The 22,542-nt window shown below is 42.5% G+C and overlaps 1 protein-coding gene across 6 annotated transcripts in view; it reads left to right on the top strand.

Moving 5' to 3' along the window:
• The window catches only part of CREM (cAMP responsive element modulator), a 75,477-nt gene that overhangs the window by 12,383 nt on the left and 40,552 nt on the right, over positions 1 to 22,542 (top strand). For 3 of the 6 annotated variants that reach the window (XM_075062220.1, XM_032795309.2, XM_075062221.1), the window contains exon 2: positions 20,079 to 20,225. In XM_075062220.1, the coding sequence (XP_074918321.1) occupies positions 20,211 to 20,225 (15 nt within the window). In that variant the 5' untranslated portion in view covers positions 20,079 to 20,210. Of the gene's footprint in view, positions 1 to 1,689; positions 1,814 to 20,078; positions 20,226 to 22,542 lie in introns of those variants that run through there. The other 3 variants (XM_032795297.2, XM_032795296.2, XM_032795308.2) reach the window with 2 other exon arrangements.

The following is a 22,542-nucleotide window of genomic DNA, read 5'->3' as shown; positions in this document are numbered from 1 at the left end:
ACCTAATTGAATACAGAAAAGATAAAAATTTCTGTAAGCCGGTCAGGTTGGGGCTCGTCCCCCTCAGGCACGGCGGGGAGCCAGGGCGCCTCCTTACACACAGCAGTCCGCGTCTACGCCTGGCCCTTGGGCAGGGCGGGCGGCAAATGGTTCAGGCTCAGCTCAGGGGCTGAGCAAACACAGTCTCTAGCCCAAGCCCTTGGTCAGGACGGGGCAGCAAATAGTTCAGGCTCAGCTCAGGGGCTGAGCAAACACAGTCTCTAGCCCAAGCCCTTGGTCAGGACGGGGCAGTAAATAGTTCAGGCTCAGCTCAGGGGCTGAGCAAACACAGCACAGTACAAGCAGTGAGTCTATACAGCAGGCCTCTTCAGGCCACGGAGAGGGGGAATCTGCCACCCTTGGATGGGTGGCAGGGGGGGCGCAGGCCCTCCCACTCCACTGCGCCCCAGCCCGGGGCCCTAGCAGCAACAAGGGTTCGCTGCAGTCAGTGGGGAATCCAGGCCGTAACACACTGACATGGGTTCACAGTCCCCAGGAGCCAGACTGGGGTCAGCTACCCCCGGGCTACTTACAATTCCCCCCTCTCCCTGTACCTGGCCTCCGCTGGCGTAGTTCGGGAGGTCCCAGACCATGGGTTCCTCTGGATGCTGGAAGGCAGGACACTCAGACAGCTCCTCCGGATAGCGAGCGCAGGGCAGGTCAGGTTGGGGGTCCTCCGGATACCAGGCACGAGGCAGGTCCAGCCAGCGCTCCTCCGGATGGCGAGCGCAGGGCAGGTCAGCTTGGGGGTCCTCCGGATACCAGGCATGAGGCAGGTCCGGCCAGCGCTCCTCCGGATAGCGAGCGCAGGGCAGGTCAGGTTGGGGGTCCTCCGGATATCGGGCACGAGGCAGGTCTGGCCAGCACTCCTCCGGATACCAGGCACAGGGCAGGTTGGGCCCAGCGGGAGCTTGGGCCTCAGCGTCTGTCCTCTTCGGCGACCGGCCCGCAACTGAGTTCTGGGGCCAGGCTTTTATACTTCCTGTCCCGCCCCTTGACTTCCGGGGGGTGGGGACAGGCGGCGTTGGCTCCGCCCACGGAGGTGCCTGCTCTTTCTCGTCCCCCTCCAGGGCGCCTCCTTACAATTTCTAACCAATTTTTCCTAGACATCTAATTGTCACTTTCACCTATACTATACTCAATCTAGGCACTACTGCTTCTTTTGTAGACCTGACTGAATAAGTAGTTGCCAGATATTTCTCCCTCAGCATTCCTCAGAATGATCCTCTTGTTTTCCCCAGTTAATTCTTCTCATCTTCAGTTTCCCCTTGTTTTAATGTTCCTTCCACTCCCCTACCCCGACATAGAAGGGCTAGATAGGTCTCTTCATGGAATCAGCAGTGCAAGCTAGTATCTGGACATAATAGGTTGCTAGAGAATGAGGCTTTGATTTCCTTACTCAGTGCTGGGAGTATTGCTTACATACCGCATCTAGTCCTTGCTAGCCAAGAGAGTGAGCTTGAGTCCTAATTTACAGGTCCTGCATGGCAACACACTATGATGCTAGGATACTGTTGGGTTGCTGTTTTGCCAGATAGTTTAAAGAGCTGAAATTGGGAGTTGAGGAGAAAAATAATTTAATAGAGTTGAAATAAATATCCCTTCTTCAGGTCTGAATTCATTTCCTTGCACTATATTATTTATTTTTAGACAAATGACCATGGAAATGGTTGAATCGCAACAGGATGGAAGTGCAACAGATTCTGTGGCAGAGAGCGATGCTGTTTGCATACAAAATCAACCAGGCCAAAGTCAGATTCCCCCCATAGCTCAGGTAATTTGACATACAGGAAACTAAGAAAAACAAATAAAAATGATCATTTAGAATTGTTACTTGCATTTGGATGAACATGATACTTTTCTACAGTTCATCATTAAATCCCCCTGTCCTGTATCAATCTTTTGTTCTTAGAGTAGTGATTTCATATTAAAAACAATAAAGATATAGTCCCAAATGATGACTGCTATGTTATGGAGATGGCAGAATAAGGGCCACAGATAATACAGCACATTATTGTAAGTCATTCACAGAAGTAACACTTCAAGAGTTTCTCAGGATGGCACTGTAATGGAAGCTAGTAGACTCTTTCTGTGTTCTTGGAACTACTGCTATATAGTATTTATCTGATAATTGTGTCCCATTAAATTGAGGCAGCTACAGGATTAAAGGGAGGAGATGTTTGATGCAGCAATTTATGATAATGTGTGAAGCTAATTTTTGTGTCCTCCCCCCCCAACTCATGTTTACTCAAAATGAGTCCAATCCTTCAGGCAAAACTTCTTAGAATCATTGCTTATGTTTCTTCCCTATGCACATGATGGCACTTTCTGGAGTTAAAAAATTTTTTTTTAGATATTGTCTGGAAAAGTATTTTGCTGGTTAATAGAATGGAGGTGACAATTAAAAAATTCAAAAACTTTAGTTTGATATATTAGGTGAGCTCCATAAAGGCTTCAGTTTTTTAAAACTTATCCAGATCTGTATTAAAAGGAAATTGCTACTAATATTCCAGTATGCTGGTCAATATTTGTATCCTGATCCTTTGGAATACTACAGTACTTCAGTGCCATTCAACTCCTATGGCTTTCCATCACACGTTTATTTTTAACCTAGACAATGCTTCTCAGATGCATATTATATCCAAATACAGTTTATTGGCATAACCCCACTATGAACAGGATGCATTCCTGTTTTAGTCTCTGGCTCCATGTGGACTGTGCCAACTGCTCTGCCGTAGTACTTACTCAAGTGACGTGTTCTTTTTTTGTGCTTATCAGGTTAGTGGTTGTGATATTGTGAAAGGACTCAGATTGGCAGCACCCAGAATGGTGATGTGTCTGTTTCTCCATAGAACTTGTGTATCAGCTGCACTCCAAACTTCTCCATATTGCTCATGCAGTTTACATACACACCATACACACCCATTCATTCCTGTTCTCTTCAACCTTGACTTGGAAAGTCAGATATAAAGGTTAGAAGGTAGTTCTTTCTGAAAGTTCATCCAATTTTTGGCCTTCTCTACTTTAACTAATAAAGGTCCTATTTGTGGTAGTGGTTTCTGTGACATGTACACCTGTGAATTAAAAACTGAACTGAGACTACCCACTAAATATAGGGCATTGTATTGAGGAGGTGGCTGTGCCCATAATGGCTCCTGCTGGGTGAATGTGGCACTATAGGTTCTTCTTACCTCAATTTCCCCTAAGAATGCCACACAGTCCAAAAGAATGGTTCTACTTTATTAAGTCAAAATATATTTGAAATAGAAAGTCTCGCCAATTGAGTTTGGGGTTTGTACAGCCCTCCTCTGTGGGGCCTGTGGTTCTCTGGGTCCAGTTCAGTCTCTACCTTAATTTGCTACAGAACTCACCTGCAGCCACTTTTGTCCAGCCAGCTGCAGCCCCCCAGGCTCCTGGCATGATTCCCTTGCCCCTTTCATTGTTATAATCCCTTCTCCTCCTCCTGCTGTTGAGGAGCTACTCTCTCTGAGAACACACCATCTTTGCTCTGGTGTTCTTTCTGCTCTTCTCAGGCTCTTACTGTTTTCTAGAGCCCAACTGTAGTGCTAATAACCCTTTATGAGGCACATTAGCTAAACAACTGGCAATAAGTCACTTAAGGATTTAACTGGATCCATGTGAGTATAAGTTCGCTCATTTTCTGTTACAGGAGCTTGTCTCAGGTGTGTGGGTCCCTGATTCCTTCTTAAAGGATCAGTCCTGTGACAGGCACCTCATAGGCATCAATTTGTAATTACTTTTGGCCATTGCCATTGTGATCCTCAGAGACCCTGCCTATCCCTTAATGCTGTGGCTTATGAAGCCATACAGGGGATAACTTGGCAGCAGCAAGGAGCGGTTCAACAACAGGCTGAGCAAGTGCAGAATGAATGTTGAGTGTGCTTTTGGCTGTTTAAAGGCCCGCTGGTGCTGCCTCTTTGGGAAGCTAGACCTGGCCGATGACAATATTCCTATGCTTATAGCTGCATGCTGTATGCTCCATAATATTGTGAAGGGAAGGGTGAAAGCTTCACTCAGAGCTGGACCGCAGAGAGTCAGTGCCTGGAGGCTGAGTTGGAGCAGCCAGAGACCAGGGGGCTATTAGAGGGGTGCAGCACAGGGCCATAAGGATCAGGGATGCCTTGAGGCAGCAATCTGAAGCTGAAAGCCACTAATATTTGTTGCTGTCCTCAGGAGTGCAGTGCTTGTAATGCTAGGAGATGATTGGTGCAGACAATGCAATGTGTGGGTTTAACATAATTGTATGTTGCTTTGCAGGGCTCTTTTTGCTTTCAATTAATATAATAAAGATTTCTTACAACCAATACCGTTGTTTTTATTAAAAAACAACAATTGGAGGAGAGAGTCAAACAAAAAAAAATCAGTAGTGAGGGGGATGGGGGAAGGGAAGGTCCCAGAAGGAGGTGGGGTCCCGGGACCGCTAAAGATTTGTGTATGTCCATGGATCATATCCAACCTTCTCCTCTGGAGTACAATGCAGCGGGTATTGTACTTCATCAGGGCCAAACTGAAGAGGGATGGGTGTTGAGTGCAGTGGGTAGTGGGAGACCACAGTGCTGGACTGTGAGGAGGGAGGAATGGGATGCTGCGGGTAGAGACTGGAGACTAGAGTCAGAAGGTTGATAAGAGTGTGTTCGAGTGTCTGGGGGGAACATGGGAAAGAGTTTTGTGACAGCGGCTACAGGGGAGCAGGGCTCAGAGCTACTTGGTTTGCAGAGTTAATATCACCTGGAGCGTATCTGCTTAGCACTCCATAACCTTTAAGAGCTACTCCATGGCTCCATTCTGGTGTTCCACATGCTCCTTTTGGTCCCTCTTCTCGCTGTCCCGCCACTCCTTCAAGACCTGTTTCTCAGTGGTTGAGTGCATCATAACATCATGCAGAAAGTCATCCTTAGTTCTTCTGGCTGCATACATCTCTGACTTCCAAGTCATCCTCTGCCTCTGGGTCCCCCTCCACATCCTTGTCCAGGATTTCCTCTTCCTGGCTTGGTCCAGTCTCGACTGGCACGTGAGCCACCAAAGTATTCACCAGAGCAGCAGTTTGCCTCATGCGCCTTGTGGTGGGCATTCTGCAGCTACTTCACTTTGACCCTGCACTGCAATGTGTCCTGGTCAGGGCCCCTTTCTCTCATGCATTGTGAAATCTGTCAGTAGGTGTAAATGGTGTGGGACTCACCCCTGCAGCACCTCCTACTGGTCGTCCAGGGAATTAGCTCTCCAGCCTCTGGAGCACCCTTTGCAGGCCAGTGTCCCACTTGTAGCTGGCCCCGTGTCCCTTCTGAACCCCGGTGTCCCTCTACCCTGGGACTGCCCCCTGGCAATACCCCACCAGTCTCTATAGGTCTCTCTGTCAGGGGAACCCCCAACCCTCTGTCCCCACCTCGCCTCAGTCTGGGCTACTGCCAGTGGCCACCAAGCCCCTGCTCCCTGGGGCAGACTGCAGTATAAAAGCCACTCATCATAGGCAAGGTTGTTTGGACCTGCTGCCTTCCTCTGCCTCCCAGTACCTCTGTGGGCCTTGGACCAGGCCCTGCAGCCGGGGGAGTTGCCAGCCTGGAGCTCCCCTGCTCCTCTGACTCTCCCCAGCCCTGCTTCACTCCCAGTACCCTTTCTGCAGGCAGCCAGGCCCTGCTCTCTCCCAGCCTGGAGAGAGCCTTCTTTTGTGTCTCTGGCTCACAGCCTTTTTATACAGGCCAGCTGTGGCTGCTTCCCCAGTCAACCATTCCCCTGCCACAGCCCTCTCCCAGGGCTGTTTTAAGCCCCAAAGGGCAGGAGCAGGGTAACCACCCTGCTACAGTACATATCATAATTCCTATGGCTGAAGCACAGCTGGGACTGGACAGCCTCATCTCCCCAAATGATGAGGTCCAGCAGCTTGGCATTGCTCCAAGTGGGGGATCGCCTAGTGCGTGAAGCAAGCGTCGCCACCTGGAAAGATGTGCTGAGACCACTGCACGCATCACCGAGCAAACAGGAAGGGGACTTTCAAAATTCCAAAGGAATTTACGGGGTGGGGATGATGGTTGATCTGCTGAGGACAGGGCAGTAGAGTTCAAACTGATAACCAGAGAGGCGAGAACAGGCATTGTGGGACACCTCCTGGAGGCCAATCACAGTGCCATAATCAACCACGGTGTCTATACTGGAACTGCACTGCTATAGCTCTGGTGCAGAAAGCTCTATGCCTCTCATTGGGGAGGTTTTTTTAAAGCACTGCGCACTAAGTGGCTTGGCAGTGTGTACACCATGGGAGTTACAGTGCAGAAAGCTGCTTTACTGCACAGAAACTTGCCTATGTAGACAGGGCTTAAGGTTATGTCTACAGTACAAGCCAGGAGTGTGGTCCCCCTGCTTGGGTACGCACTCACTGAGCTAGTATGAGTATCAATGTAAGCGTAGCTGAGGTACCACAGGTAGCGGCAGCAGAGTACGTACCCACCAGTTTAAGGTTGGTTTCTGCTCAGCAAGCTCAGCCAAGCCTCTGTTACCATGGCTATGCTGCTGTGTATACTCATGCTAGTTTGATGAGAGCTAGTACAAGTAGGTGTACACGAGCAGGGGAATCACACCCCTCCCTAGCTCATAGTAAAGAGGTAGCTTAAACTGTAACCCTCTTTTAAGACAGAAGTCCCTATATCTCCTCCTCAAAGTTGGATTGAAACTTAAGTCAGGAGTCTCCAGTTCTCTTCCCTGGAGCTGGGTTGTAATTTAGGCCTGCTATAGAGCCTTAGCCAGTTTCTCCTTCAGTTGGCCCCTTTTCCCCAATTAGTCCTTGGACTTGGAGGCCTCAGTAGGCAGCCTTCTACTGCTGGTGTCTACCCTGCTAAGGGGTGGAGGTAGCATATATGCCAGTCCCCTTCTTCCAGGTCATCCCCAGTAGATTGCCTCACCCACTCTGCAAGTTCACGAGTCCTGGACCCTTAGTGAAACAGTAACTGACTTTCTCCCACATTCTGATTATTGCCAGGACTTCTTCCTCTCCAGCGGTACCTCTTATTTCCTAGATCCTTGCATACACCAAAACCTCTCAAAACATTAGAGGACCATGCCATATAACTGGGTGAATATTTTCACTTCTGATTCTTCATCCCTCAGACAATACAAATATCATTGTTTAGACTGTTAACTGATAAGAGTACCATGAACTCAGGGAGTGTTCTTGTTTCTAGGGAAAGCATACAGATAGTTCCAACCCTTGAGGTTTTGCCTAAGCAACGAAGCACCTGTTTTTATCTTGGTGTAAAAGATGGGATTATTCTGAGCCCTGAGTTTTCCATACCATTTGGGAGATAGTATCCTCTCGGATTCCAGACTCCGAGAAGTGTACTGTTCTTCCTGCAGATGTTAGGCTTAATAGCTTCATTGACCCATGTGACCTCACTTACTAGGGCTACATTAGAGGCCTCCACAGAAGAAAGAGTCCACTGAAGAAGAAATACTGCAAGGTGGACTTTTTACCACTTAAACTTTTCTAGACAAGATTCCTGCCCAATGAAGACAAGTGGTATGTACTTTTTAATAACCTCATTTTGAGCCCCACATATTCAGCCCCCAGCCAGCTAGTCATCACTACAGTTGTCTCTTCAAGGGTAAGTGTTGCTGCTTCTCCTTTGCTGGACAGCATTTGCTCTGTCCGTTCATTCTCTCTTCTGGTACTTTTGTATCCCCTGTAGATAAAGAATCTTCTCAGGAAAGTGCATGTATTCAGTGTAGGGTGCTCCTGATGGTTTTAAGACTCCTGTGTTCCTTCAGGTGGTAATTTCAATCTTCCAAAGACGGAACTGGAAAATAAATAAGCAGCACTTACTTGCCTCCCCTTTCCCCTGCCCCTGCCCTCCCTCCCCCATTTCCTTTTCCTCCCTCAGGTGTCTCAGTTCATGTTCTATGTTTTAACTAGAAGTAATGGCAAGAAATTAAGAAGTATAAAATCTAGGATGAATATCAGGATAAACTTCCTAGCATTGAGCACTATTAGCCTGTGGAATAATATCTCAGGAGAAATGCTGGCAATTCTATCACTTGGGACTTCTGCCAGATAAACTAAACAAAGCTCTGACTAATTCTGCACTTTCCCTTGGTAAAGACTTTTTGTAATTATCTGTGTCATGGTTCAGGGCAACTACACCTGTATTTCTCCTCCATGGTTCACCAAGGGCATGCACTTTAGGCTCCTGGCTCTTCAGCTGTCACCTCTCTTGGGCAGAGCCCCCTATTTCTCTCCCTCCTGATTCTGAGACTGCACAGTTCCCTGCCCACACTGTGATATTTCCAACAAGCCAGAGTGCCTATGCAGACCAATATCTGTGCTTTGCTTTCTCTCCAAAGGCTATGAATAACTAATTGCCAGCAATTACAAGTTACCCCACAGCTCTTAATAAGCAATGACATTTATTCTTAAGTGAAATCATTACAGAGAAAACATATTAAAATGACAAAAGTAACTACAAACATGCTAATAAGCTTACCAGAGATCGCCCCCCTACTTCACTAAGGGATTTGGTAGGAGTTGGCCCTTTAAACCAAGGTCACAAGTTCATAACAGCCTTAGCTTAGAACTAGCACACCCATGGATAAATTAGTTTTTCCTTTATAAGTTAGTTTTTCCTTTATGCTCAAATAAATGTGTTAGTCTCAAAGGTGCTGCAAGTACTCCTGTTCTTTTTGTGGATACTGACTAACATGGCTGCTATTCTGAAACCTTTTTCCTTTGTATAGCTTGAGCCCTTGATCTTGAGACTCCAGGAACAGGTAATCAGCAGATAAGGGTCCTCTCACCAGGGCATATCTTCAAAAGGCTAGGTTTTTGCATAAGCAGAGGTGGGGAATTTGCATTCACCTCACTGTAGAGGTTCCCCAGGCAAACTTTTACTGTTTGTCCCAAAAGTCCATTCTTGTCTGGCACATTATTCAATGCCTCCTTTGAAGTTCATAACTCTTCTGGGGTTCACATCATATCTCCCTGCTGGAGAGATTACATACAATCCTGGCCCACAATAATACATAATCTTTGCGTTTGATACAATGGTCTGCAAAGATACCTAAACTTCATTCATTAAGGTTTTTGAAGGATGTTGCAGGAAATTGTCAGATCTGTCACAATCAGCACCAGATGCTTAAAACCACACTAGAGATACACCTTAGTTAGATGTTTCAATTAAAATGATCAACTGTGAAATAGTGAGAAATTTTGGTATATACGTTGACATGGAAATTTATAGTTAAAGCAGTTTACACTTCGTTGTTTTCTGCAAACTCAGGAAGAGAGCACAGAATCAATTCACATTTGGAAAGTTTTCATCCATAAAGATTAAAACATATCTGATCTTCAGACATGTTGAGTACTCACAACTCCAGCTGAAGTCAGTGAGAGCTGTAGGTGCTCAGCCCTTCTGAAAAAAATAGGGATCTTACAATTAAAAAAAAAAAAAAAGCTTAAATTCTGCAAAAAATTGTTTGGGCATCAAATAATCTGCAGCAGGAGGAGACTAAGAGCAGTGAGCAGCCAGAGTGCTATCCTGGCAACTCTTTGCAGATTAACATGCATTTTAGCTGTCTGGCCACCAGGGGCACACTATTGTAGCTGCATACTGTTTTTGCTCAGCCGAACACTTTTTCTTGACTGTGAAGTTGTTCTAAGCGAGTTGTTCCTGTGAAGCAAAGCACTATAATAGACCCTGCTCTTTGTCTCTTGTCTGGGCTCTTTTCCACCACAACCAGCTAGAACAAGTGTTGGCTGCCATCTTCAGGACCTGGTTTCCCTAACTGCTTCTATCCAGCTTAACATTTTCAGATCAGCTTCTCCAGCTCTTCCTCCTGCAAAGCCACAGCCTGGTTCTGTAGCACGGCCTACTTCTGGGAAGGAGCACATTGTGTTAGCATTCCAGTGGTCCTCTTTTTATGTGTCTCCTGACTTAAGATGAGGAGGACTTGGTTAACAAATTTCCCTATATGGGAGACTTCCGTGCTCCAGAGTTTGAAGGTGAGCCACTGTCTTACACTGAAAGTTTTAAGACGTTGCTAGTACACTCACTTCCTTGGAAGGTAAGCTCCCTAGGCTGGAGTTATCAAATGGATATTTTTGTAGGTATATTGAATGGAAAATGTTGGCATTCTCATTCCATAAGGAATTCAAAGACATAATATTTCAGTATGTTCACGTGCTGATGGATCTGTGGCTCTCACTAGGGTTGCTTCTCTCAGGTATTTTGTCTCTGGAAGAATTAAATAAAGAAAAAGCAACTGAATGGAACATTGCTTTCCCTGACTTTGAAATCATCTCTCTACACCAGCTCTCTGGCTGTTAACCAATATTACTAACAAGAGAGGGATCACTGGGAGGTTTTCACCCTCCTCTGCATCATGGGGCATACGTTACTTGCTGGTGTAAACTAGAATAAATGGCGGATTCTCTGTAACATGCAGTCTTTAAATCATGATTTGAGGACTTCAGTAATTCAACCAAAGGTTATGGGTATATTACAGGAGTGAGGGGGTGAGGTTCTGTGGCTTGTGATGTGCAGAAGGCCAGATTAGATGTCCCTTCTTGCCTTGAAGTCTATGAGTCTATGATTTAGCTCTTTTCAAGGCATGAGACATTTCTTGAATGGCATTTAAGATTGCTGCTCACCCATTCCTTCTTTTCTGTTCTGTCCTGTCCAGCCAGATGTTTATTGACTTTGCTTCTGATTAACTAAATCAGGAGCATGAGATTTTTAATGAGTTACACAATATTAAAAAGTTTGCAGCTTTCTCTGTGCTATCTCTTTGACTGAGTATGCCTAGCAACATGGTCAAATAGTCTGACTACTGTGAGGAGATGCAACATCTGGCTTTTGGCTGGAATTCAGACTTTACAGCTAAATGCAGCTTTGCTTTATAAAGGGAGACAAGATGTTAAATAAGATGGTAAGAGTGTCAAGATGGGTGAGATAGTATCTTTTATTGGACGAAATTCTGCTGGTGAGAGAGATAAGCTTTCGAGCTTACACAGAGTTCTTCTTCAGGTCATCTTCAAGACCTGAAGAACAGCTTTGTGTAAACTTGAAAGCTTGTCTCTCTCATCAGCAGAATTTGGTCCAATAAAAGATACTGCCTTACCCACCTTGTCTCTCTAATATCCTGGGACCACCACAGCTACAACAACACTGCTTGCAACAGTGTTAAGAGTGTGATAGATACTGCAGTCCCATGCAGTATCTTTAAAGACCATATTCTATTAAGTTTGTGTATCACTGTGGCTAGGGATTGTATGCAACTCCAGTGGGGAGGATTCGCACAAGTTCCCCAGGAACCAAAAACAGTGGGAGGTGATTAAGGTGTATCTCAGTTATGTTATATTCATATTCATTTCATAAGCATATTTGCATAAAGAATATGAAGTGAAGCATCACACTCATTATTGATCAGAATTGATTATGTCCTTTTTTGTGAAAGAAAAATGGCTGGTGACCTACAGCAGGTAGTGGTTAGATTCTTACGCAAGAAGCTATCTGTTTGACAGGAATAATCTTACCACTTTAAAGATGACTTAATTGACACCTATATTCTTTTAGATTCCTGGATTTGTCTGGCTTTAGTCCTGGGGAAAAGATTGAAACAACACTCATTGCTTTGTTTGGTGATCTTCTGGCAGTGATCAGAGGTCATTGTACTTACAATTTCATTTAATTGTATACTTTTGATAAGGCTATCTTGAGTTACTGTTAACTTATCTGTGAGAGCTGATAGAGGTGAATGGGAATGTTGTACAGAGGATCTGTTTATTCATATAGGGAAGACTCAGAGGACTGTAGCAATTGCATGTCCTCTCCTAGTGAAGGTCCCACAATATTCCATCCTGTCACCCTCATGTATGTAAGGCTGTTGAAGAAAGGCATTTTGAACTGCAGTATTATCATTAAGTTGATGAAAACGAACTCTGTGTCTTCACATCAAACCTGGAATATCTGGTTGTTCTACCTTCTCAGTGCTTGGCTTAAATTCAGTGCAGAAAAAATGAAGCTGGTGTTGCTCGGTAGAGAAAAATACGTTTGAAAAGAAAGGGAACTGTACCTACTCCCTTGACTGAAAAGGTACTGTCACAATTTTTCTCAGTTGTTTGTGATCTTGGGATTTCATTAAACTGATCATTTGTTTCTTGAGTCCAGACTAGACCAACCTGTTCCTTCGGATGTAGATCTCAACACAATTTATCTATTCTTTTGTCACTATACTGGCATATAGTCTTAAGACTGACTTTGAAGAATATAGACAACATTCAGCTAGTCAGCATGCAACTTAATTGAGGAAAGTCAGTCAGCATGCAGCCTGATTGGGGCAAGTCATCATAAGCAGTGATTCAGAATTCTTTCTGGAGTGCAGTTCAAGCAAGGGATACCATCTATAAAGCCGTGAGTGGCTTGGGAGCTGACTGTTGCAGAGAGAGCCTCTTCCCCCTTGTACTGTTGCAGAAATTGTGTCTTATAAAAATACTTTTGTTTCTGTCCCTGTGGTTTAATTCCTGGGTATGGGTACAGAGCAGTTCTGGTGGAAGGTCCTTTGTTCTTGATTTCACTCCAGTAGTCAGAGCTTTTTTTTTTTTTTTTTTTTTTTTTTTTTGCGGGGGGAGGGGAAGGTTTATTGGTTGGAGGGCAGATACTATGTAAGATGTATTTAAAAAAATTGGGCCTGTACCCAGGATATTTATCTCATGAAGGGTGGAACTGGTAGAGGTAGGAATGGGTTTGATTTATGCCACTTGTTGACAGTTGGTTGTTTTAATTTTTGTATTAGATTTGCAGATATCAGTTGTATTAGATTTGCAGATATCAGGGTACAATATAAAAAAGAAAACAGTCATAAAAATCTTCTGTCTGTTGAAAACCCAAGTCCTTTCAACACCTAAAGTCTTTGAGTCATAGGTGAGGGGTTTAGGAGAGCATTTCTGTGCCTTTCTTTTTTAATCTTTGTTCAACAGGAGTTCCACCTTTCATAACACTGGTCTACAATTTTTGAGAAGTCGTCTGCTTCAGAGATAAAATGTGGTATTTATTATGTATTTTGATGTGCTGAATTCAAATATGACAATTAAAACAACTGTTTGGCTACTGTTTCTAAGATATTTAAGTTTTTGCATTTTATGTCTATGTATATTGGTAGTATTAAGTGAGTTTTAATCATATGTGTAACTAGGTCTTTATGTGTTATGAGTTGTTTACATGATAATATTTACCTGCACTGTTTATGATACTTTTAAATGGCAAGGGTTATATAATAATTATTATTGAAACAAAAAGCAAAAGGACTATTATGTACATAGTTTAGTCCTGCGTGTCTACTCCTTTTCTTGTCTTTTGTATTCATAAAGGAATCCTTTGTCCACTGTCCTGAGCAATAGTCTGCAAGCATGATGGTCCATTTGCCGCTGATGCATCTCCATTGTTGCATTGTTTTTTGTGAATCGCTTCGCCGTTTGCTTGTCGCTCACTGCTCTTGAGTTCGGTGGAAAAAATTAGATGAGAGTTGCAAAAAGTGTATCTTTGTGGAATGTTGACAACCAAGGCTTTGTATGCTTGAAGGAGGTTGCCACCAACACCTGTAGTGTCTGCTTTGTTTCCGAGAATTATTGCACTAATGAAGGCTTCTTGCCATGAGTCTGTCCAAATGCCATCATCTCAGAAGAAGTTTCACCAATCTGGACCAACAAAGACACTTTCCTTTTTTAGCTTCACTTAACCTTTGGAATTGTCCACAGAGGTACTTGAAGTGCTTGTGTCTTTGTCAATGGCCTTGACAAAATTCTCATCAGACCAGTGTATGTGTAGCGGTGGTAACAAATCCTCCTTTGTTTCAACAAGTGGTGGATGCTGAACTTTTTTAGGAATCCAATGACATGTCAGGAGTGGATCTTTTACTTGATGTAGTGGGAGATCCTTTGCAGACTATCCATCATTGAGGAAAGAGTCTTTGTGATCCATCTGCGACAAGCAGAGAGCACAACATTCAAAATGCCCAAAGCTAGTGATGTTGGTTCATTAGTTTGATGCCTCAAAAGTTGTTTCATGTTGTCATAGGTTTCCTTCATATGGACTGCATGACCAACTGGAATTGATGGCAAAACATTGCCATTATGCAGCAAAACAGCTTTAAGACTTGTCTTTGATGAATCAGTGAACAGTCTCCACTCATCTGGATCTTGAACGATGTTGAGGGCTGCCATCACACCATCGATGTTGTTGCAGACTGCAAGATCACTTTCCATGAAGAAGAACGGGACAAGATCCTTTTGACGGTCACGGAACATGGAAACCCTAACATCACCTGCCAGAAGATTCCACTGCTGTAGTCTGGAGCCCAACAGCTAGACTAGAGCCAATCAACAATTTTAAGCATCATTTTCGTTCTCAGTGACCCAGAATTAGTAAAGTTTGACTACATTTATTTCAGAAGCATTTTGGCTGTAGAGCAGTGTAATCAGTACAGAACCAGGAAGCAGGAGACCTCCAAAAGTCCTTTTCCCTACAGCAGTGCCACTACTCTTGGGAAGTATTACTTTTGCCTGGATGCAGGCCCAAGCATCAGAATAGTGACCGTGTAGTCCTTACTACACCTTTTCCTCTCTTTCATGTCAACCCAGAAGTAGGACACAGTCTGGCTCTAAATATACAAAAAATTGATTCCCCCATGTCATTGAGCGCCCTTGATGCCTGTTAATAGTCATTGGCATTTGAGGGTGCTGAGCACCTCAGTGGATCAGCTCTCATGATATTACATGATGCAACATTTCCTTTCCTCTGCTTGCCTGGGACAGCGTGAAATGCATTGTAACATTGCACTATTTAGTGTTTTTAAACCTGTGTTTTTCAGGTTGCTGAATTGCCACTGCTGATCATCAGCCTTCAGTAATTGGCAGTCTAGGCAAGCCTTGAAATTCAGATGTCGTAGGCAGCATCACTCGTCATTGACGTAAGGATTGCATGGCTTGCCAAGACTACTTCCATCAGTATCAGTACGCAAGTAACCTAATAAGCAAGTCAAAATGTATTTTAGTTAATGCAAAAGGCTGCAATATTGGAACAGTCTCAACAATTTAGAATGAAAGAAAATAAATCTAATGTTACTTTGACAGGATTATTTATACTTTATTTTAAAGAGATGCACAGTATCAGAATGGAAACATGATTGTTAACCTCAAATTTACAGAAACAAAACTCAATTAAAAAAATCACTGAAGTAAATCTGATGTGTTGAAATCACTTTTTGTTAAGGTTCTGCAAATGTTAAAAGAAAAAGTCACTCAAATGTAATAATTTTCATGTAATTCTAGCTTGATGTGTGAATTATATTTTTTCTATTTATGTAGTTCTTTCTGTAAACAAGAACAGATTTCTTTGATCCAGCTTTAAATGTGCTTGTTTTCACCCAGAACATAATATCATGTATGAACTCATTAGAGTAAAATCATTTTTCCGTGTGAAATTTTAAATAAGCTTTACTCTTGTAGAGTTTTGGACACGTTTTCTTGTGTGGTTATAAGATGGTATAAAATGGACTCTTAAATATACTTGTAATTGCTATTATATATAATTGGCCTTTAAGTTTACAAGGAAAGCCTGGTCTAGAAGCTTTTATAGTTCAATATTCTAGTTAAGGTGCAGCCTTATAGGAGAGCAGGCAATTCAACCAAATTTTAAATCAAACTGTTATAATAAAAACTGGCTTCCAGAAATGTTGAATTTTGATTTAAATTTTTTGTGCTTATTCATTAGGAAAGTATGAGAATATGTGTTAAGTATTACATGGACAGGTAAAGATTTAGGGCCGTCCAAAGTGTATTTAACCTAAGAAACACCAGTAATTTGCATAAATAGACATTATGTCTATGTTAGGACAAGTGGCTTAGGTAAAACTTTGTCCCAGGTTAGAAGGCTCCTTTTTGTGTCAGTACAGTGCAATCCCAATTGACAACTCCAGTTAACTTGAAGTAACTGGTTAAATAATATATGTTTCCCAAAGTTGCATTGACTTTCTTAAATTCCAGAGAGATCTTACAGAAACTCCTTTGTCTCTCCGTTTCTGGAGAATGTGTAGCTCAGTAAAATTTAAGAGATCCACAGGAGCAGAACTTCATTTAATGTATCCTGAGGGAACATAACTTACCTTGGTTATCCAGGTATTTCAGTTTATCAGAGCTGGGTTACTCTTGATTATTCAAGCCCCTGTTATGAAAATGTCATGCATACTACTAATGTACTGGAAACAGGCTGTAACTATCAGTTGTGTGGAATAATTTGTTCATGTCAGTTATAGTATTGTTTTGTATTTCTGGTGTCTGTGCTCTAGGTACAAATGGAAAGGTTTGTTGTGATTATGTTTGCCTGGCTCTTTTTAGAATAATAGAAATGCAGGGTTAGAGAGAACCTTGAGAAGTCAAGTCCAGACTTCTGTACTGCTGTAAAACCAAGTAAACCTAGAACATCCTGAAAGGCGTTTGTCCAACCTATTTTTACAACCCTCCAGTGATTCCACAACATCCATTGGAAGCCAATTCCAGAGCTTAATTACCCTTATAGTTAGATTTTCCTAATATCTAACCTAAAACCTCCCTCGCTGCAGATTAAGCCAATGGCTTTTTGTCCCGTCTTCAGGGAACGTGGAGAACAATTGATGCAGTCCTCTTTATAACAGCACTTAATATATTTGAAGACTACTGTCAGGTCCCCCTCAGTCATCTTTTCTCAAAACTAAACATGGCTAGTGTTTTAAACTTTCCTTATACCCCAGGTTTTCTAAATCTTTTATCATTTTTGTTGCTCTCCTCTCGACTTTCTCCAATTTGTCCACTTTTTTCCTAATCTGTGGCACCCAGAATTGGACATTGTACTTCAGTTGAGACCTCTCCTATGTCTTGTAGAGTAAGACAGTTACCTCCGTGTCTTACATATGACACTCCTGTTAATACACCCCAGAATGATATTCATATTTTTTGCCGTTGCATCACATTTTGACTCATATTCAATCTATGATCCACAGGGCCACCCGAGGGGGCCGGCAAGTGGGGCAATTTGCCCCGGGCCCTGCAGGGCCCCCCACGAGAATATAGTATTCTATAATATTGCAACTTTTTTTTTTTGAAGGGGCACTTGAAATTGCTTTGCCCCAGGCCCTCTGGATCCTGGTGATCCACTAGAACCCCAAGATCCTTTCCAGCAGCACTACCATCTACCCAGTTATTCCCCATTTTGTAGTTGTGTATTTGATTTTTCCTTCCTAAGTGAAGTACTTTTCACTTGTCTTTATTGAATTTCATTTTGTTGAATTCAAACCAGTTCTCTAATTTGTCACAGTAATTTTGAATTCTGAGTCTGTCCTCCAAAGTGCTTGCAACCCTTCCCAGCTTGATACCATTTGCAAATTTTATAAGCATACTCTCCATTCCATTATCAAAGACATTTAATGACAATACTGAATAGTACTGGACCCAGGACTACCACTTTGGGACCCCACTAGATGCGCCTTCTCAGTTTGACAGCAAACCATTGATAACCATTATTTGAGTATGGTCTTTCAACCAGTTGTGCACCCATCTTTTAGTAATTTCATCTAGACCCCATTTCCCTAGTTCGCTTATGAGACATATATCTACGGTTTTCCGCTATCCACTAGGCAGTGACCATATCAAAGAATTAAATTAGGTTGGTTTGGCATGATTTGTCCTTAACAAATCCATGCTGGTGTTCCTTATGACTCTATTATCTTCCAAGTGCTTACAATTTTATTGTTTAATAATTTTGTAGTATGTACTGACAATTTAGAATGCTTTGAAATTATTTAGAATCAACCTTTGTTAGTTCCTTGTAATGGCTCTGGTCTGAAGCCAATTACCACCAGTTAAAATCTGGATCATATTCTGAGTTCATATTGAGTTTCCATCTTTTAGACTGGCTGGCTCTTGGGCTCAAAATGTCAGCATCTTAATGACAATACGAGTGTGTGTTATAGAGTGGAGAAAGCTTTGGGTGTCTTTGATGCTTATTTTTAGAAGCCTTTTTCGGCTGAGATAGTTTCCTTTTGGGAGTTGTAAGAAGCCCTCTACTTTTAGCTTTCCCAAGAGAGTCTGTTCAGATTCCTGTTGACAATTAACAATTATGTAATAAATATATTAAAAGGAGTTGACCAGATCCTGTCTACTTTACTTGTAAAACTTCCTTCTTCAGGTATGGTTGATTCAGCACCCAGGCTTTTCGATGGTACTGCATTTTTCTACACTTCCTAGTAAATAAATAACAGGAAGATAACATTTTCATCAGATAGACCTTTTGTCTTAACAAATGACCTTTTGCCAGCAGTTTTCCCACAGAAATATTGCTCAGGGATCACTAATCAAAATCTTCAGGGATCATTAATCAAAGACCTTTCAACAGTCGGATTTTTTTCCTTGTATTATGAATGTCTCAGGTACTTTGGAAAAGGAGACAGAATGCAATTATCATGATCTTTTAGATACATTTTGGCCTGTTCACATCTTGTATTTCAATATTCTGTTCCTGTCAGTGTGTCCTCTCCACCTTCTCCTGCTCATAGATCTATTGTCTCAGGGTCGTCCAGCTTTGAGATGTGACCACTCTCCACCAGATATATCTTTGGGATGCTGACCAAGGCAGGACTGGAAAAAAAAATCCTGGAGAATGATGAATTCTTGTAACCTTAAACACAAGCAAATTGTTTTTATCCAGTTCACACTGAAGAACTGAAAAAGATGTACTGTCTATTCTCTTCTTCTACAAATCCTATGGAATTGTCTTTGTTCTTTTCTTCTATATCATCTATTCTTCTTGTGTCCAGGATTAGGCATGATTTGCCAGAGACAGATTCAGATCTCTTAACAGTGATCTTAAAAATCTTCCCTTTGCTTCATGACAGTTTCCAGTCTTTTTTACCTCTCCATAGGACAATATTTCCATCCCTTCAATATCTCTGACAGCTGGATGACTATAGGCATTTCTAAGAGTTTTTTTTAATCTAGAATGGCATATGCTTTAAATTTAGAGGTATCATAATTCCACAAGATATCTCACAAAATTTGATTTGAGAGACCAGGAAAAGAGAGAAAATTGCACTGTCAATTATTTAAAGTTTACTGGAGTCTTTTAAAGGGATTTTGACTACCTGTTGGCAAACAAACTGATAAGATTTATCATGTCCCACTATAGGGATTAGAATATTTCTTCTCCCAACCAGTATCTGGATCTCTGATAGTCTCTGGTGCAGTAGTAAAGCCTGAGGGAGGAAGATGTTGTAGAATACTGTAAGAAAGAGGCCAGAATGATTGCTAATCTGGGTAAGAAACCATATTTCTCCACCATGTCAGCCTTGAGGATTGAAAATCATCAGTTGTGGTGTATTGTTGTTTATACTGCAGTAGTGTTGAGAGACGCTGGCCCCATTGTGTTAGGTAATACAGATACAGTCCTTGCTTCGAAGAGTTTACAATCCAAGTATTGCTTTAGTGATACAACTGTTTTATCATGGGAAAAAATTGTCCTCTATATTAGAACATCTTCCTGAAGAATACAAGTAGAAAGCCAAAGATTAGATAAAAGAGGACCAAGGATTTCATACCACTGACTGAGAATATCCTATCATGATTGGATTTGTTCACCCTATACAGATACTTCTAGCTGAGATCTCTGTGACTCTGTTCTAAAGTACAAACCAGAGGTAGAAGATTTAGTCTTTGAAAGCTTGGAGATCTTTTATAAAAAAACAGACAGGGTCCTTGAAAAATTAAGACAAAAGGTCAAGATTTTAAAAAGTGACAAGTGTTTTATTTTGGTCACCAACTTGAGACCGCTTAAAGGTATATAATTAGCACAAATAGTAACAATTTTGTCCTAGTAATAAGTAACATGTGTATATTTTTTTTGCAGTTTGGCTCAAAATTTTATCATTTAACTTATCTGTGTTATTGCTTTTTGAAGTATCTGTTGAAATCCACAGAGCACTTTATTTAAACATGATTATCATAATTCTTGAAGGTTTCTGTAGCTGGATCAAGTGCTGGAAGAGGATCTCCAGCTGTAACTCTAGTACAGTTGCCTTCTGGTCAAACTGTACCCGTCCAGGGAGTGATTCAAGCCACACAGCCATCAGTGATTCAGTCACCACCAATGCAGGCTGTTCAGGTTAGCTGTCTTTTATATTTTTTGCTGTTGTTATTGATCTTTTTAAGCTTGTGGTTTCTTCTCCCTCCCCCATTTTGAAACCTCCACCTTGGATCTTCAATTTTCCAACTTCTTTCTTACCAGTGCTTAGAAGACCCACTTCTGCCATGATGCTCATGGGTAACGGCCAACTGATAATAGCTAGGCAGGTGGTGTGGAGAGATTCATTAATATTTCTTGTTTATCTTTTAAAGAAATGATGCCTTGGAACCCTCAATTTGTGCAATAGCAAACTTGTATAATCACATGGCCCTATTTTAATGACTCTTCCACTTCATTTTCTCATTTGGTTGTTCTGCTCCTTCCACATCTTGTCTCAAATCGGATTATTAACTCTTCAGTGCATGGATTCAGTACATCTCTTCAATGTGTTAGCAGAAAGTCTAGAATAATGGGGCCCCCATACTGATGAGAGTATCTGGGAGCAATACAAATAAAAGTATTATAAATACAGCTTCTCTTATTGTTTATTCTTAGCAGCATCCATTATTGCGTCTGGGTTTGCTTTGCATGATAAAGATAAAAATAAAAAATGGCTACAAAAGAAATAGCATATATTTGGCAAACCTTCACAAACCTGATCTTGCTTAAGTTAGAAAATAGGGACCAGTGTTCTAAGCACCAGGAGTTTTCAGAGCTTCTCATAAGTGAAAAGACAGGACAAAAATATCTTACAACTATTCTGAAAGCGACCAGGTTTAGGAGTATTTGCTGTGAGTGGCAATACCTTGCCTAATCTTATCCTCAGCTCCCTCAAATTTTACTCTTGACACAGACAGCAGAAGTGTTCCTTCCAAAGAGAGGTGGTCTCTTGGATAACTGGAATCTACTTCTCACTTGCTGTCATCGCCATTCTTCAACTCAGTTTAGTTCAGAACAAATATACAAAAATAAAATATTTGCCCCATGGCTTGAAGTCACCCAGCAAGAGAAGTATTCCCCCTGGATTTCTCACCAACTATCTCTTTTATTAGAGGAATAGGAACCAACTGCTCTCTTGTACTGGGTGTTGGGCCAACTTCAGCTGCCCTGTCTTCTCCTACAATCAGGGTGTAAGGAAGGAAGCACTTGTGCCCAGTTAACCCTGGCTGGTTGCTTCCTTTTTTCCCTTACCTTTGGGAATATGGTTATTAAAGGGAGGTAGGGTGTTTCTGTCCTGACAGGATTCCAAAAGCCCTAAAGGGCCGGTATACCCCATTACATGAGCAATTATATATTTCATCAGATCCTTAAAGTATTCTCCCCATCCAGTCAGCAGCACCTCCTTATTAAGCTGGCTTTCATCCAGGACCTTATTACTGCTAGACATTGGGACACTGAGGAAATGGTATAATCTGGGTTTCACAAAAAGAAGCTTAATGTCATCTGCATATTGATGACATGATGCCTATACCTGCACACAGTCTCCTGCCCCTTTCTGCCCTATGGCTTCATAAGAGTTTGAACAAGAAAGACACAATGAGGATGATTGGATGTGGAAGCTGCGGCATGTACATGATCCTGGAGGGGGTACCTGAAAAGAGTTTTGTCTGCATGAAGTGCCGCCTGATAGAGCTGATGGAAGAAAAGATCCAAGGACTGGAGATGCAGGTGGAAAATCTGGTCGAAAGCGTCTTCCCCAGTTGGCACAGTCTCCCTGATAACGTTCCAGTGAGAATCTAAGCCGTATCATTCTTCCACATGAAGGACAATCAATGGATTCTTTCCCGCTCCTGTTAGGATCCTTTCAGCTCAGGTCCACATACCCATATCTTAGCACCCGGCAGACAAGCACACCCTTCTGTTCTCTGGATCACCTCTAGTTAGAGGCCTGTCTGTTCTTCTCATAAGGAGTCCCCAGTCATGTAGACCTGCTTTTCCTGGTGACAGTGTGATTCTCCGTTCTACCCTGACCCACTGGCTACAAGTCCTCTCAATTCCTATTCACCCATGCAATTCTCCTGGGGCTCATATTTGTGTTGCTCCATTGACTTCTCCCCTCTCCTGTAGGACTAGCAGCTCTTCTTCTTTTTCCTTGCCCTCTCTCCTTCAGCGGCCACCTGCTGTGCCCCTTCTTCATTTTCAACTCTGCAAACTGTGTCCTGAGTTCTATTTCTCCGTCACTGGCCGTCTTTTCCTCTGCCTGGTCTTAGTCACATGCTTCCACCGTCCACTTTCCTCACCCAGCAGTCTCTCTCGAATTCTTTGGTCCTGCTTCCATCGCAAGTCTCAGCTTATCCCTTCAGCCTCCTCATGTCTTTGCTCCATCATCTGCTCGACCCCCTTCTAAACGCGACCA

This window comes from Chelonoidis abingdonii, chromosome 2, assembly GCF_003597395.2.
Source record: "Chelonoidis abingdonii isolate Lonesome George chromosome 2, CheloAbing_2.0, whole genome shotgun sequence".
Taxonomy (NCBI): Eukaryota; Metazoa; Chordata; order Testudines; family Testudinidae; genus Chelonoidis; species Chelonoidis abingdonii.
The sequence above is the reverse complement of the archived record's forward strand: the minus strand, read 5'-3'. Positions and strand labels throughout refer to the sequence as shown.